This window comes from Gouania willdenowi, chromosome 20, assembly GCF_900634775.1.
Source record: "Gouania willdenowi chromosome 20, fGouWil2.1, whole genome shotgun sequence".
NCBI classification, from domain to species: Eukaryota; Metazoa; Chordata; class Actinopteri; order Blenniiformes; family Gobiesocidae; genus Gouania; species Gouania willdenowi.
In genome coordinates this window covers 14621878-14640716 of record NC_041063.1, presented here as the reverse complement: position 1 = coordinate 14640716, position 18839 = coordinate 14621878, and the positions used below count along the sequence as shown (strand labels likewise).

The following is an 18839-nucleotide window of genomic DNA, read 5'->3' as shown; positions in this document are numbered from 1 at the left end:
CATTTAAAAAAAAGTACAAGTGTAAATATTTACAGTATATTTCTAAATGCAATCATCACATAGGTGCAAACTAACCATTCGTCATTTATGATTTACATTTAATGATTGGATAACGGTTGACGTGCAGCTCTGGTGATTTGTTGCTTAATGAGAGCATTTTCACATAAGCAATTTGCAGGAGTTATCTTTAACATGAGACCACTGTCAAAATGTCAATGAATCTCCCCTTTAACTACCAACTTAATCACATGGGGACCTTCTGACGCAGGCTGGCTTTATGTGGATGTACGCATCTTTAGTGCCAGTCATTTGGACATAACTGAAATACCACGGTAGAACAGCTTTTTCTTACTGTTTTACATGCCATTAAAAGTTAATGGTACGAGAAACTATTTCTAATTGAGCAAGAATAATGATAAATGGTTGAAATGTCTTCCCGCTTCCTTTCTGCCCCCTTTCTCACATTTACAGACTCATAAATTGTGGTGAGGAGACCTCCATTTGTCTGATGGGTTTCCATAAGAGTGCAGCTACCACTTGGGAAACAGATCATAATAAGTGAGATGCTTAAAGATACAATGTTAAAATGTGACACATCCATACATCATGAAAACAACTATTGTTCAGTTCAGTTTGTCCTCCCTCCTTAGCAAGGGAACTTCTATTCGATCCTTAAAGGAATAGATATTGCCGGGTCTATTGATTGATGTCTGCCTCCCCCCACTTTGACATTTGCTTATCCCCGCCTGCATCTGCAGCTATTGACGTTTGTTCTATCTGGACATCTTTCTAAGCTGTTTTGTCATTTGTCACCTCTTAAATAAAAATAGAGAGCGGGGGAGGTGTCAGCGACGAGACTTAATGATACCAACCAACGTGATGGTTTTATTCAAGCCGAGGGAGAGAATATGCTTAATTTTCAGGCTCTTATGGATTCACTGCACTGCATATTTCTATTTCTGCTACTAATAGACAGATGCGAGCAGACCCTCTATGCAACCTCTCATTGCATTTACACAGAACTGTGGTCAATTTAGTGCAAATTTATTGAAAGCAGGCATTTGCTTTAACACCTTTTCAGCTAATGCATTTGAAGAGTCCACTTCACCCCCCCCCCCCCCCCCCCAACTTAGTCACAACTCTCCTCTTCTTGGATGCAAACTCGTCCACATTTGAGTTTCTACCAGCAAAACACCCTCTGAGTGCAGTTTGCAGAATTTATGCATTGCCAGTTCACTATTTGTAGTACAGTGAATGCCGCACTTCCTCAACACACATTTCTACAAACACAGTCTGGCACAGATTTTCTCCCCATGAGGTGGAAGACGGATTCTTCCTTTCCTCCCTCCCTCCCTCTTTCCATCCATCCCTCCCGCACACTGGCTCCTGCAGAGAGGCTATTATTGCGGCTAATTATCTACAAATAGGCCCAATATGACAAACGCAGCCCTGTACAAGTGCTGGCTGAGCGCAGGAATCAGTCTGAGTGGGAATAAAAGAATTAGACAGAGACGGGGAGAGGCGGACAAAGAACAGGACAAAAAAGTCACAGCGAAGAATAAGGAAGGAATACGAATCAGAGATAATTGAGAGAAATGTGATAGAGACACAATGTCAACTAAGATGAGCAAAATTGTGGTGCTAAAGAAGATATAAGTAGGAGGCAGATGTCTGAAGAAAGCTGGTGACAATGGAAAAGACACAGTAACATAAGGAGGATGATCTCTTGTCTGTACAGCATGTGATGGCCGTTGCCATTGGCAACTGTCCTGCTGATGCACAGGCCATATCCACTTAGCTCCCAGTAAGCCTAATGATCAGGGCAGCTCTTGGGTCTAGAGCTGTCTCATTTCCATAGAGAAACTCATTTATTGGCAAGCATGGAGGGCTGTGACGCATCAATGGGTGCTTGATTAGATCCTTACCTCTGATATATGAATATTTATCAGTGTTGCATAAATACACATTTACTCTCCTCTCATCTGCATCATCTAGAGAGTCCTCCTGCTCTCCTTCTAATTTCTTTCCACTGAATATGTCACCTGGGCATCAGGGCTGCCTACAAAGTGACAGCACTCAAGATAATCTCGTTATTGTTGCTCAGAGGCAGCGATCAGCACTAGCTTTAATTTTTACAAAGTGCATCGTGCTTTTGTCTCGTTGTTTTTTTTATTTGCCATGGTGACAACAACTCAAAGAGAGCTAAAGGGAATGAATTTGGGGGAACGTAATGACGACAGTGCACTCAAAAGAGAATGTGTTTGGAATCCACTGCAGCAAAAGATTAGTGTTTGGCTGCACAACAAAAGCTGCAGGTGTGATTCGGATGCCAAGACAAGTTAAAATCACAGAGTTTCTACTGTTTCAGGAGCTGCAACACACAGGAGGATCACAATCCCCAGCACACCCACTCATGCTCTTTTCAGTGCAATATTAGATATATTTAGCGGCTTTGACTTACATCGCTGACTCCTGCCTCCACTATCTTCAGGCCCGTTTCCTTCTCCAGCTGCTGCTTCTCTTGGACTGCACAGGAGACAAAAAGCAGAGGAGGTGTTGAGTATGAGCACTGGATGACAAAGTAACAGGTTTTGCACTTCCTCAGGCAGAGCAAGTGGTCAGGGAACTTGGGAATGATGCAAATGATTTATCTGCGTGAGTCAGATATCAAACTGGTCACAGGAAAGTGTGCAAAGAGGCAAACATCTTGTTTTTTTGTTTTTTTTTTGTGTGAAGAAGACATTTAAAAACAACCTACAGGGTAAAACAGCAGACAATAGGGGCACCTTTCAAAGCTGTGGGTGGTTAGTAGGAGAGTGACAAAGTGATAGAGGTTAGCTACTGTATAACTAAGCTTCAAAAGTTCTTCAGTCTTAAGATGTGTTGTAGTATGTTTGGTTTCAATTGAGCAAACATTTTTAGAAGAAGATATATATAATACATTTTACAGTTTTTGAAAAAACAGGGATGCACTTCATCGGAGGAGGAGAAGGAGAAGATGAAGGAGAAGAATATGAAGATGAAGATGAAGATGAAGAATAAGAAGAAGAAGAAGAAAAAAGCATTGGCGGTCTGGCCCCTAACTAGATATACACATAGTAAAATGAACGACAACATGGAGACTGTAGGTTGCGTAGGACTGTAGGACCGATTGATTTTCTTCTGATACTTTAATTTACTGGGTATAGGTCAAGGTGATAGAGGAGTTGCCTTTTGATCAAGAGGTTGTCGGTTCAGTTTAGAGGCTATACTCGCCAGAGCGTCGACGTGTCCTTTGGCAAGATATACAGTAAAATCCTCAATTAGTCTCAATGGAAAATTCGCACCTTGCATTGCAGCTCTTTCACATGTTAGTGTCTTAATGTGTGTTTTAATGTGTGAATGTGGATAATTATATGAAGATCTTTGGGATTACTTAATAAATAGAACTCATTATATTAAAAAAGTCCATATATTATCTACTCATACAGACCAATGACATGTACTGTATGTTACATTCACCCGAGTCGTTGATCAAGCCTACATAGTGGTAACGTTCTTCTCTCATTCCAATCCGAGGATTTGCTCCAGGGCTTGCAGTTCTGAATGATAAGCGTGTACAGAGAAGGAACGGACAAAACAACAAAGAATTGCAAAACAAGTCATACATATTGATGATGAAGGTATACCGAGCTTTAATAATATCCACAATGTGTTTGCAGTTTGAGGAAAGACCACCTCATTTCCTCACTGAACAGGAGGATGGTGTTTATCCACTTCATTCACTGTGACGGAGAGTAGATGTCATGGCGAGAAGGAGGTTTTTAAAGGAAATAGGTTTGTTCGGTTTCATTTCATGCTGTCATCATATATTCAGTCATTATTGCCTCTTCAAAGATCAGTGAAAAGGAAAATATCAGATCTATTTTACAACTTTAATAAAAGTGCATTCAATAAAAGACGACTCTCCTGGGTGATCAATTACATTTCCAGGCAAGTTTCAAGAGATTCATGTTTTTTTTCGCCTTTGTGAGAAGCTTCAAGTCCACACCTGCTAGCAAACTAAGTTAATGACAAGTTTTGAAAATGTGGACAAATTGGCAGATTGTTTATTCAATATTCGTTTGGACATTAATTTACTTAATCCTTTTAATAGCAAACTCTTGAACTTAACCCAAAGCACTGAAACACCATGAAAAACTTACACTTTTGATGTTTTTTAAGCACATCTATTGAAGCTAGATTTAATGATCAGTCAAGATTTGTCTTTTACATCAGTGAATAGAAATTTGCCCATTAAGACTTTAGACTTAATGGGCAATAGACTCTGAGTAAATCAGAGAATTAGTATTCACCAGTGGTACACATACAGTATAATTGGTATAATATTTTACTATCAGGTACCACATCCTACTTGGTTAGCCTGTGAAATATCGTTGCTCTTCAGAATAAACACTACTTTGTAGTTGCATTAAATCCCAAAGTTGTTTAGCGTGGAAAATAACAGTTGTTATGTTAGCTGCCTGAAAGTCTTTAGACTATGTTACATATTTGTCTTCCAGACATTCAAAAGTTTCTGCAGAATTGCAAGAAGACTGAATTGTCAAAAACCCACAGCAATCCCACAATTTTTGCATATTTTCATTAAACATATGCAAATGAAAAGCAAACACTTATTCTCACAGCCCTATGTGAAAGCCTAATCATTAAAACACATTTATTCTGTAAATTCCATTGGTTCCTTATAGTTTATCAGGTGACTCAAGGCATGATTCACACTGGACAAGGACACACCATTGCAATGCTACCATATTTTAATTTTTAACCTAGTCATTTTCAAACCTTTGTCATATCAGTGGAGAAGACTGTAACCGACTGTATTAACTAACACAAGTAGCAAAAGACGCCACTGAGTTCATCTCTACATATAAAAACACACCAGTAACCAAATATTTCACAGATTTAAACAAGTTCAGATTAGATCACATTTACAATCATGATAAAGGCCCTGCATATACAGTAGGTGCTCTGTCTACAAGTGTGGAGAATGCAGACAGTGTTCTCCTATCTGCACAGCCTGATCTAAATGAATTTAATAAGTGTAAAAAAAAATCATCTCACATTCATTTCAATGATTGTAGAAGCTGCCCTTCCGTCTTTAGTTTAAAAACAACTATCGGTAACTATGTACGACGGCTAGTCAGCAGTTTACCTAAAGTAGCTACTGTATTTACTTTGTTTTAGTCAGCTTTTCTGCTTAGACTTATTGATGTGACTTTTTCAACCTGCACTGTAGGTAAACTATCAACCATGGAACTTTAATATGTCACTTATTTAAATAGGGCTCTATTCTCCCATGCGCGTAAGTCTAAAAAGCGGCGCTATTTTTGGCTGTGCATTATTTTTGGCTGTGAGCTATTCTCCCCCTGTACTTAAGTCAGTCACTGCGCACCTCCATCCCAGTTTACGCACTCTGGGTGGAGCGGCCCAGAAATGTGGGTGTTCCCGCTTAACGCGTATTCTCCAATCTGCTTAAGTTATTTTCCTCTTACGTGCTTCTAACCCTGGAATAGGTGCAGCATCCCGATAAGGTGAAACATTATATTGCACTAAAAGTATGGACTTAGCTACAACTTGCCACACGGACTAATATTGCTCCCGGAAAGACTCCCGGAAAGAATCTATCCAAACCGACACTGTCACGGGGGTGGGAGGAGACACACGAGCCCGCCAAAGGATTGACCATCAGCATTTCCAATATGTTCATATTTACCAGTTCTAGACAGGACAAAATGTGTTACATTTCATTATATTGAACCCGTGCCGCCGACTCCTTGTCCTGGAATGGGGTGCGTAGTGGAGCTTATCAGCTGTGTGCCGCGGCTGCTGCTGCTCATTACAATGAAACTCTGACAGACGTCAGACTGATGCTCAACTATTATAACACATTGTACAATGTAAAGCCACAGTTTGATCCACTACAAGAGTAAATAACAAGTGAAACGTTGATGGCAGATGATGATGATCACGACTAATGCGCGCTGATCATTTCTGAATGCAGGAATGTAAGACATTAATAAAATCAGGCTTTCCACACAAACAAACTATAATCTGGCGTTAATATGAGAAGAAAAAGAGAGATTTGAACTGTTGCTCGGATAGAAAAATGTTTCCAATCCTCACACTGCAGTAATCTGATCAAATCAACCTGTTACATTGCTTATCAACGAAGGCGTTTCAAATTAAAAGAGCAATTTATCATTTTCATGGATGTCAATGACATTTACAAGCGTTGGGAAAACTCCATGTTCCGTGATTTCTAGACAGGCCCCCCCCAAATAAAATGACATCATAGCACAGTCCTCCTCCTTTGCTTCAGACCGCCTTCATTCATTGACTACACACTTTTGGTTGATTTACGCGCGGTGGGCGTGTCAGGAGCCTGGACCGGAGAATACGCGCAGGAGAGAAGCGCGTAACTGCAGGCGTGTGAAAAAGTGCTTAAGCCCATATGGAAGAATAGGGCCCATAGTGAGTACTACCCATGTAGCCCGAGAAAGTTTCTATTTAGACAACATACATTATGAGGAAGGCAAAAAAGTCCAAATGTAATCTAGCAAAGGAAACCTGACTCTGACTACTGACTACTGTGTTGTCACGACGAGGTCCAAATAACTTATTAATTTATCATCAAAATAAAACAAGCTCCTGCTTTTGTTTCTGCAGTAATTGATACAACACCAGAGTTTGATCCTCAGATCCCCTGATCCAACAAAATACCGGCTGCCTTGTTTAAAGCTTTGTTCGCCAAGGATATTATCATGCAAATCCAACTAAATTCAGGCTATGTTGAATAACCATCGCTCAAGATCACACGATCTGCCGACTTTTTCCCTCCTCTAGATGCACTTAATCCCCTCCTCACTTTGATGGAGACATTTATATTGGAAAACAAAATCAAAGGGGCCTTAATGTATTATGCCAAATTATGGAGTGAAAGGAAAAATGGAGCATGATTTTAATTGAGTTTGTTAGCATGTGAATATGATTGGTAATGGGAGAAAAGCAAAAAAGCGGAGTTAAATGGAGACAGAGAAAGAGGGCAAGTCCTTTAAATCCTATTTCCTCAGATGAAGGCTATGCAAATGACCATGAAGAGCTGAACCCCACCTCACACTCCAAATTCAGCAAGGGTCTGTTTAATTAGTATTTTAATCTATCCTGGTGATTCCACTCAGGCCACAATGTATGCAGAAATTCAATCTAATTAAGCATGCTACTTTTAGGATAATCATCCATCTCCCTCATCTTGCCTATGTCGCCTTTTTTCTTTCTCGTTATTAAGGACCCAAAAAACATTGATCATCTTATCGTTTCTGCTACATGGGAGCAATGTAGGCGTCTTAATATTCAGGTGCCAACCATAGGTTTTAGAAAGATGGCTAAAACAAGCATTAGGAAAGCTGAGAGGGAGCCGGAAAGGTCAAACATACATTTAAAGTCTCTTAAGTAGATTGCAGCATAAAGTACAGAGACAGAAGCAGAAAAAGGCCATTAGCAAGCAGAGACAAGACTTTAACTGGCATATCTCCAAGACAAAAGTCAACCTCATTTCATGTTGCCATCCCTTGGTTTAGTCAGATATCATGCCAGCTCACCATAGCGACAGTACCTGCTCGGTCCTGATGCTGTTTAGAAGGGGGTAATGAGCAGGGTAATTAGGTCCAGCTGGGTGAGGGCGTAGGTGGTTGGGGGAGGTGAAGCCGCTTAAAGGTCATGCAGCGTTTTGGTCTTAATGAGGACCCCTCTGGGTTTGCAATACATCATGAGTCAAACTTAGAAAGATTAGCAGAGAATACGTTCACATATGTGTCACAGCAGTTTGACAGACAAGCTGACATTAACTGTCTTCTGGTAAAACTAATGTAACCCGAAGGACAGTATTTACTTAAGAATCAAAGCAAAAAAAAAAAAAAAACAACCCTCCAATTAACCTCAGGAAAAAGGAGAGTCCCCAAACAGCCACTTTAAATGTAAATACAATATACTCAGCAAACTCATTAGTTGGTGACGGGTAAGAGTCTGGCCAATGCATTGCTTTTCCTCCCACTGACTGTACAGATAACAGCCTACAGCATCTCTTTGTTCAGCCCTTATATTAGGTTCCCACTGGAGCTTGTTCTCTTTCTCTTTTTCTCACAGAGACAAATTTTGTGGGCTTTAAATTAGCCACCAAATACTCCTGACAGGCTGTGGAAAAGAGATGTCAGGTCTCATTTCAGAGAGACTCCCCCAGCCTTTTTAGTAGGTATTGTCAGAGTCTATCTGGTCTCATCTCTAATGTCCACAGCTGATCTCTGCTGCCTATTTGTTCTTTGTGTTTCAGAGTCAGATTGAGGCAAATTATTAAATGTTCCAAGCGAGTAAAAACTTTTGATTAGCATCGTTACATTTCCTCTGTTGCGTTTGCTTTAAATAGACCAGAGTTTGTTTCCTCTTTGTTCGCTTCACGTTTGTTGGATCAGTAACTGTTAATCCATCTTGTTATTTACTATATGAGAATACGTCACAAAAAAAACTCATTTTATAGCCAATTAAAGTCGTGTGTAACTGCTTTTGTTTGCCTCGACTATGACTCATCACTTATAAACTCCTGTTACTTTCATTTTAGGACCAAAAAGTGGGCTATAGTCATCTGTGTTTATCGCACCACACCCAGATAGTTAAAGTAACTTCTGGTTAGCATCTCCAATATGAATAGTGCATGAATTTTGGGAGGGGGGAAATGGCAGTCACACTTCTGTCAGGATGCCCCAGGGCAGCTGTGGCTTCACTGTAGCTTACCACCACAGGTGTAACTGTGTGAGTGATTGGTGTTAATGTATATTGGTTTCTGTACGCGCTTTGAGTCTCCTTGAAAAAACACTATAAAAATCCAATCCATCTTTATTATATACTATCAATAGCTTCTACTTCTATTTTACAGACCGTAAGTACTTTTAACCAGTGTTCTCTTGCATCATATTTTACATAAGCTGCTAAATCAGACAGAATTGAGTAAAATGCACAATTCAATCCTAATATTGAAGTTAGAAGGACTTTTCCACCTCCACTGCTGTTTATAACGGCACAATCATTCATGCTATTCAGCGAAGACTTAAGATCACTCCAGCTTTTAAAATTACACTGTTATTATTACACGAGACAAGTCGAGAGCTCTCTAAGACATTATTTCATTTTAAACTATGAACACCATTACTTTCATTAGCATCCAGGTATGAGAGGGGGATATAAAATGCTTCATTGAGGACTTATATAAAAAAATTAGAAGAAGAGGAAAAGGCTTTTTCAAAAACCAGTGTGAAAGATGCCTTAATACGTGATGCAGTAAATAATAAAATCTAAAAAAAAAAAAAAAAAAAAATGAATATTTTCCTCATCTTGTGCCAAACGCTTAAAAAAATGGTGGACTCTTCATCCTCAATTCAATAATAATTATGATGAAGCCATTAATGAAGATATATATATTTATATATTCATTTTTTTATGATATATGGCAGGGTTGTTATTGTTGGGAGCAATATAAATCATGCATCAGGAGACAAATCACCTACTGGAGGCAGGGACTATTTTGTGTTTCAACACAGCACAGCCATGCGCGCTGTCACATGATCATTATGTTGCCTATTTGGCCGAACGAGGGTATATAGTTGACAAAATACATATTTCACCACCCTCTGATTCATCTGTTAATATTGAATAACATCCACATCTATTCCATCTAGCTACCTTTCCCTCCCCCCCCCTTCTCTGCTGCACAGGTCGTCCATATTCACCGTCTCCATCGCTCCATCCGTCACTCCAACCAAACAAAATGAAAGTGTTTATTGCGGAGGAGGGCTGACGCTCACTCCACAGCCGTTAGCCTTATCAGCAGGCAATCGCGCAGATATTAAAGCTGCCATTCTGCCCATCACTTTCCCCCCGCACATATGATGGCTGTCTCTACCTATCAGAGGTAGAAAACTGGGTAAATGAGGGGGAGGGTGCTGAGGCGGGAAGGAGAAGTGGAAGATGCACCTGATCCCCCTACAGATAAGATGCAATGCAATCTTTTCTTCAAAAGGAAAACCAGGGAGGGGGGGGGGGAAACACAATAATAATCCTTCATTGGTTCTTATATGAAAAACTGCAGGGCTGACGCCTGATCAGCAACACGTCCTTTACATATCTGATTAGTAGAGGATGCATGTGACCCCTTTATATTTGACTGCTGCACAGGGATGTCTATAAAAATGAAAATCGGTTTTAAAAAAATGAAATCACTTTTGACATTAATGGTTTTAAACCTGTGTATCTTTTAATATTGAAGAAACCTGCAAGATTAATAAATCAATGTAAAAAAACATGCTTTATTCATTCATGGACACATTCTGCATGCATGTGAAACAGATCTAGCTTTCCCTTGTTCATGTGTATTAATTGGAATTGTCCTTGAACAGTATGAAAAAATGTGGATTTGATTTAGTATATAGGAAATATGTATAAAATATGAAAATTTAATGGATTTCTTGATCCCCGCACAATGCTCAGAGTCACATACTGTATCTATTCTGTACAAACACACAGAGTGAGAACACATGTATTTACATATACTAACACTAAACTAACATACCTAACAAATCCATGATAAATAAAAAGATTGGAACATGACTGCTCTGCATTGTTACAGCTACACATGTATCCTAAATCAGTGGGTTTGTTAATATTCTATGGGAGAGCAGATGTAATGATGAATTAAATGTATTGTGTTCTCTCATTAAAACACAAGCTGAAAAGAATTTTTAAGTTCCGTTTCCTCCAACTACTCCGAAAACAGATGCGTTGAAAATAATTGTTTTTGTTAAAAAAATAAGAAAAACAAAAAATAAAATGTTGAATTGAAATCAAACCAACAATTAACAGAAAAAAGTTGATTCACAAACAAAATGATTTGATAAAGAGTAAAATCATGTGATATATCTTATTTTTTTTTAAACAATAATAAAACTGTAATTTCAATAATATAAAATCTGTTATGAAAGTATTTGAGTACAGTGCATTTAGAAGGAACCCTTACAGCTTCACAGTGAGAAGCTGGGAGGAGAATTTGCATTATTATTATCTATTATTTGTTAAAAGACCTTTGAGAAATGAATCACTTCGCAAAATTAGGGCTAACTAATTTTCTGTGAATTGACTAATAATTCCTAGACTGATTAATATGCAGTATGTGACAACAGCTCTCTGACATTCTACCCACTCAATCTCTAACGCTGTTTGCTCATATCAAAGATCATTTATTAATGTAATGAGATTAAAGATAATTTAATGTGATTTCTATTTAGTGATTTCAAAGTATAGAGCAATAGCTTCAATATTTTTCAAAAATCAAATGATACTCAAACAACATATTCTCTGTTTCTATGTCAAATTCAGTGTGATACCAATGACATCATTAGGCTTCAGTGTCCAATCAGCAGTGCCAGTCATACAGGATGCTAACAGGAGGGGTTCAGACTGAATGACTGACTCACTGTTTATTTGCTCTGAGCTATCATGAAACCAACAGTGCAGCCCAGGAAACCAAACTAAACTCAAAGCCGTAGTAAACTTGTTACCAAACCAGAGCCATCTAATGAAGTCTGCATGCAAACATAAGGAGTCACGTAACCATAGATGCATCCAGACACAGCCATAAATGCACCTACATGATATCTGTTTCTTTGCAGAGATTGATGATTAATAGATTGTAGCTGCTCTGACACAGCGTGGAATAGGCGTTTTGCCTTTAATAGGTGCGGACACCAATTCTTCACAGAGAACAGAAGCAGCGCTGGCAAATGACTTGGACCGCACACGCATCCAGATGCGACTGAAACCGCATGGATGTCACTTTGCATTTTCACCAGGACACGTTTGGATTGTTTACGGCTGCCGTTAAGAGAAGACAATCTGTCCATGTGTGACTTGGACAACACAAATCACTTCCGACCATCGCTCACAAACAACCATTTGGGTTTGTAGATTACAGTGAGTGATGAGGGAAAGATCACGTCTGAGGCAATCATGGTCATCACGTGTCTTGGGTAGACTTTTTCTAATAGCGTTAGCCATTTAGTTTGAGAGAAACCTCAGTATCATCCATGGCATGTCGCTTTGCTGCTGGTTATGTGTAATAAAACATGACTTTACAAGTCATTTTATTTAGTAAACCTATTTCAAAGATATATAATGTATTTTTCTTCATTCTAGGATTTAAGAAGCACTAGTCTCTCACTGAATGAGTAAAAACAATATAGTAATGGTAGGATGATAAAATGTGCGACAAGTGATAACTTCACACAAGGTTACAAGAGCTATTGATAGACAACAAAAATGTATGGTTTGTTTTTATTTATTTTTAGATTTTTACCTAGTCTAGAGTTAAAGTAAATTAAATACATGGTTTTGTCTTTTTCATATCATATTGCTATGACAAGCCCATTAATTACCATATTTTGTATCATATCATGAACTTAGCGTATTGTCCCACCTCTATATATAGTAAAGCAAAGGTGTAAGGCCTAAGAAGATTGTTTTTTTTTTGTTTCTTCATTTTTTTACTACTCATGCTTTTCCCCATTACTTTTTGATTCTCAGTACAAGCAGAAATGGCAGCTTATAAACATTTGTTATTAATTCCACATACAATATGTATATACTGGCCATTTTAAACACATTTTACAGCAAGCAAAACATGTTTTTTCAAATTGGAGCAAAGTTAACTATCCATCCATCCATACCTCTATTTTCAGACCCGCTCATTCCTGTTTTCAGGGTCGCGGGGTCTGCCGGTGCCTCTCTCCGGCTCACACTGGGTGCGAGGAAGTGGGGTACACCCTGGACAGGGGCAAAGTTAACTATAGTCCAGTAAATGCACAGAAATTGCTTAAGTTTTAATTAAAAAAATGCAACACAACTATTTTGTGTCAAATTAAAACAAATGTGTGGCTTTGTTTGTTTGATTAAAAATATTTCCCATGTAGAATGTTAGATTATAAACCATAGGGTGGGCCAGGAGTTTGAGACCCTTGTCTTTAAACGTTTGTGTGATTCAAGATGAGTTGAGCCTACAGGGGGAAGGGCTTTTGGAGGAAAGGATAGTGAAGAGCCACACTCACACACACACACGCACACACACACACACGCTCTCCCCCTGCTTCCCCACTGAGGGAACTCTGACAGAAGCGGCCCTACCTGTCACTGTGCAGCAATTATCCTGCAGGCTCTCTCCATGGACCGTCTCCTGCAGGTCTCCACATTACTAACCACATCACTGAGCACACACACACGCACACACACATACTGAGTATGTACAGCCACAAGAAGGGGAGCATACTGTGAGTGCGCACACAAAAACACACATCCACAATTCGTTCTCCATAAGCTAATGGCTTGACGGAATCGTATTAATGTGTTGGTGCAGACATCCTGCTCAAACCAGGAGAAACACACATTATCCCATGGATGTTAGAACCCATGTAAGCATGTACACAGAAATTACAGAGTTCTCTTCATGGATATATGGATTATCATAGGTGTGACAGCTAAGTGCTCACATTATAGAAACATAATTTACATGCAAAAATTGTCACAAGTCTGAGTTTGGGAAAAAAAAAAAAGAGTTGAATTGACAGTCCCCGATATGAGTTCCAGTGGATTTCTTAGAAGAAGGAAGAGAAGAAACTCCCTCCTAGGAACAGAGTGTCCATTTTGACAACAAAGTCTTCTCCAGGAAGTGATTGATCTGAATCACACTGTTTGAAAGGATAGCTCAGAGGTATGGACTCAGACTTACAAATAGGTTTGCTGTGAAGGGTGATTTCAGGGAAAGGAAAAAAAAAAAAAGAGCCCAATGTGACCTCATTAATGTAGATTTGTTCCGACTGTCATTAGGAATTACAAACGCCATCACTCACGATGGAAATATGAGCGAGAGCATAAGAGACAAACGTTGTAGTAAGCAGTGGTTGCTCGACGCGGGGCTCAGATGGTGATCAAGTAGATTTAATCAGAGAATATAAATCCATCATCGAAATATCTATAGATGACATTAACACGTACACAGTGTATGCTAACCATATAGTTATGGCCCAAGGACACAAATATCTATTTGCAAAGGAAGTTCATTGGAGCCATGCAACAGTAATCCAATTTAAATCAAAGATATTCAATCTATGGAAATAGCTTTTCTGTAAGTGTTGTATTCACGTGAAATGTAATAAAAACACAAAGATTTATTTTTAAGGCTCACCTTGAATTTTCACTATTATATTTTATTTCAGCACACACAGGCTTCACTGATCACTGTTTTCTATCTATATTTTAACCTTGATGGAAACTTTGCAATAACTTAACTCTTGCTTTACTGTAAGTTACGTAAGTCCATTTTTATTTATCGAGCACTTTTCGCAGATAAAAATCACAAAGTGCTGTACAGAACAGAGAGAAATTAAAACAACAGGAGCAACATCATAAAAGGGTAATAAAACAAAGGTGAATTTACAATGACAGGAGCAACATCATAAAAAGGATAATAAAGTTAAAGCTATAGCACAGGACTAGACTCCATCTTATAGAACAGTGGTTCTCATCTGGTCCCACCCTGGGACCCACATTTTGCCACGGACATTAAATCGCGACCCACTTTTTTTTTCTTTTTTTTTTTAAGAATTCAACCAACAAAATGTTCTTTTTCAAAAATAGCTGTTGAAAACACACAATATTTTTTCCAACATAAATCTACATATTTTCCTGTGTAACATGCATTTCACAGCATGCCTATCAAAAGAAAAGTTTCTTTGAAAATAAAATACAACATGAGAGACATTAAGCATTTATTTAATTTTGACCAGCTGTCCGCGAACCACCCAGTACAGGTCCACAACCCACATTTGGGTCCCGACCCACCAGTTGAGAATCACTGTTATAGAAGACTAGATATGTCAATCAGCGACATTGCCCATCTGAGTTGTTAATGTTCCCATTAAAGGCAATGCATGCACATTGATAATAAATCATAACTTACAAATTTCTCAACTGATTTTCCTGCGGTTTACTTTAATGTGAAAGTCAAAATATGTGCTATTAATACAGAACATTTGGTTAAAATGAAAAACAAAATACTATGAAAAAGTTATTCAGTTTTGTTGTACTTACTGTACAACTGTATACAGCACAATGTACAGGCATCCTTGAGTTGTTATGAGTTGTTAGTTCACGTGCCTTCTAAAACAATGGAAAGCCTCAACACTTTGACCCGACCAGCTTAGCCTTGCCGTAGGCACGCAGTCCAAAGGGACGTGTCGTATCTACTCTTCTATATGATATCTATGCTAGGCTCTAGAGGTGGGAGACTCTAGTCATATTACTTGACTCGAGTCGCAATTTTCAGGTCTTGAGACTGACTTGAACAGTTCTCTGAAAAGACTTGACTTGACTTTGGACTTGCTCCTTATGACTTTAGACTTGACTCAGACTTGAGCCTATTTACTTAAAATGACTTAAAACTTGTGATATTCTTATATTTAAGAATTAACTATAAATGTTTTAATGAGTCGGCAAAACCAAGCGCAATTTTTTACCTGATGCAAAGGGTGCCTATGGGCACCATCGCATCCTGGAAGGTCACTACAAACACCAGCCTGACGGGCTGGGGCGCGGTGCACGGGGGGCAATCAGTGAGAGGTTGCTGGGATGTGAGCCTCCAGTGCTCCCGCATCAATTACTTGGAGCTCTCAGCTGTGTTTCTTTTGCTGAGGCATTTCCTTCCGTTCCTCATGGGCCATCATGTCCTGGTGAGGACAGACAATACGACCACGGTAGCGTACATCAACGGTCAGGGTGGATTGCACTAATGTCAGTAGCACCTGCTAGCACACAGGCTAATCCTGTAGAGTTGCGGTCGCTTCAGACTCCTCCTAAGAGAGGAACATCAGCATTTTCTACTCTCTGAACACGTTACAATATAAGAAATGCCCAGATATGTACTAAGTTCTTTTGAAGCTTGTTCATCTTGGCCTAATTAGATTAAATTGAAACTGTGAAGTGTTTCTTAAAGTAAAGATATAATTGTATTTATTACATTTAGGTTAATTTATTTACTTTTGTAACCCATAAGCTCTCTGTGTTGTACAATTTTGCATTTAATAAAAGTCCCACAGATAAAATTTGTAGAACAAGCCTGAGTGCGACTTGGCATGAGTTGATCACTTAGTTGTGACTCGACTTGACCCTTACAATTGGAATGACTTGACTTTGACTTGTAACGTTAAGACTTTAGACTCGACTCAAGACTTGCATTTAGTGACTTACTCCCACCTCTGCTAGGCTCTATTAACGTCTCCATTGCAGGTAAAATGTTTACTTTCAGCAGCCCTTGTTCAGAAACCTCTTGCTATTTTTCTTGCACAATAACTAGGTGTTTACTTACTATCCAGAAAGCAATCAAAGAGCAGACAGAGCAATTTTCTGCTTGATTCTACAATTATAGGGTGAACAATGAAACACCATGTCGTCACATGACAAAAATCTATAAAACATTGTTTCAGTTAAAGACGTAAAGCATAAAGACAAACACAAAAACTCACATTTGCCATTTAGTTCTTGTCAACATTACATTACAAGTCATCGGTTCAACATTTATCAGAAAAGTAACCCTTATGGGTTCAAGCCCAGCAGTCCCAGTTTATACACTGGGCATCACAACCTGGTATTTTAGTGTGGAGATTGCAGGTTTTCTCTGAGTGAAAGTTGGTTTTACAGTTAATTCCTCAAACAGGGCAAAATTCATATGTTAGGTTCACTGTAAATATGTGTGTGATTGTCTCTGTGAGATAGAAACCCAACTTCCTCCCTCAGAAAGCTTCATCACCAATTAACTCATTGACTGCCAAAGGCGTCTAAAGACGTCAATTGTGTTTTTCAACTGGGGATGCTAGGAGACAGTGTGACGAAGCTCTACTATGAATATCTAACTTGTACCATGATGGAGTGACCAACTGGTGACATGTACTGTAGGTGGCAGCAGCCACCCAGAGAGATCACCCATGATGGGCAGAGCTCAGAGGGAGAGGAAAAGTGTTTACAAGACAGAAAATGGCACTACGAGAGTTGATGCTGAAGCTCCCAGCAGCTCACACTCGACTAGACCATGTGTGGAACTAAGTGGACTATTAAGAGTGTCGCGATGGTGAGAGAAAATGATCAAAAAACGGGGCAAGCGGTGACACTCGGCATGTCCGGGAGAAAGAGGAAGTTGCGTGTGTGGAGACTGACGGGGGAGAGACTTGGAGGACGGCCAAAATACAGTAAGCAAACTATTCAACTCTGACCTAGATAACAAAATAATAATAATGTTGCCATCAAAAGCCTGGTCTCAGTGTTGTTTTTGTAGTTTTATCGTAGGAAACCAATGTTGAGGTGTCCCTAAAGCAAAAAAAAAAAATGCTTCAAAGTCACTAATAGATTTTTTCAGAAAAAGCCGTTTTTCTCACAAACTGGCGATTTTTGTGTGAAACTTGCCTCTATTCAACTTTTGATTACGGAAGAACGAAACAAGCTAGAAACAAATGTCTTTTTTCTGATGAAAGTAGAGAGTCTGGTTTTAGATTTCAGATTATCATAGTACAAAGTATTCTGCGGGTCTTAAGACATCAGTGAAAATCATCTAAAATGCCTGGCAATATGGGGTCGGATGCTCTGAAAGTGACTGGCAGTGAATGAGTTAACTGGAAAAGGACATATCTATTTCAATCATTTTGCAATTATAACTGAATGTGCTTTTCTTGTTATCAAATGTGACATTATGTGAAAACAAGTCGTCTTTATAGCCCCCTTCTCTAATCAGTCAGTAAAGCTGAATAAATATACGGCATACACGTATATGATAAATCTGTAATATTATTCTGTGATTCTGACAGCCAACAGAGTAATTCCAGTCTTACAGAAATACCCATGTACTACCTGTGTATCTAGATTAAATATTCATTTGTTTTTCTGTTACTAGGTAACCAGACTGCCTTTAGTTTGGGGGAGAATATTATCAAATTCAACACATTGGCCACCAACAGCCTCCACATATTAGTGGGTATTGTCTTTAGCCCCGAGGATAAAGCATCGGAGAGCTGCGTTCTATCAGCACGAGCGTCTTCGTCTCAGTGAGACTTCCTGGCTGCTCATCAGATCGTGGTGATCTCACTATGTCGCCTTTCCTGTGTGCAGCTGGAGTGGTGGGTGCCAAATGAAACACAGCAGTCTCACGTAGGTGACGGAATGAGAAATATGACATTTCCCTTTTCAAGATTTTATTAGTTTGAATTTAATTTTGCATTTAGCGCGTCTGATAGTCACCACAGTCTTTTTTTATTACTATTTTGCTTGAGGACAAAACGTGATGTTCTTTATTGTATGTCTAAAGCAAAGCAGCTGCAACTGCAAAAAGAGGAAAAAAAAGAAAAGAAATTCATTCAGTTCGGGGAGGTTCGAAAAATCAAAAATCACAGTTTAAATAGGGTTTGCAATTGTGTGATTTCCTTCCCTGTAAATCAATCATCCTACTGCAGGGTTTCTCAAAGTATTCCGAAAAGTGAGGAAACAGCTCGCAGCCGCAGCAGGATGATTAAATCCCTATGCCCCAGAAGTGCAGACATGTTTTTCTTTCGGAATCATTTCAGAAATAAACGCACAATCTCGCTGTATGTATTCAAACTCTCCACAATGACGGAACTAGCGAGTGTACCGTAGTTAGAGAAGGAAAGCAATGACTATAAGCAAACCTC

General features: G+C 39.1%; 1 protein-coding gene across 1 annotated transcript in view; it reads right to left on the bottom strand.

The window, feature by feature from the left end:
- ptprn2 (protein tyrosine phosphatase receptor type N2) overlaps positions 1–18839 on the bottom strand; it is a 150576-nt gene that overhangs the window by 49177 nt on the left and 82560 nt on the right. The window contains exon 11 of the mRNA XM_028433952.1: positions 2462–2526. Within this exon, the coding sequence (XP_028289753.1) occupies positions 2462–2526 (65 nt within the window). The remainder of the gene's footprint in view (positions 1–2461; positions 2527–18839) is intronic.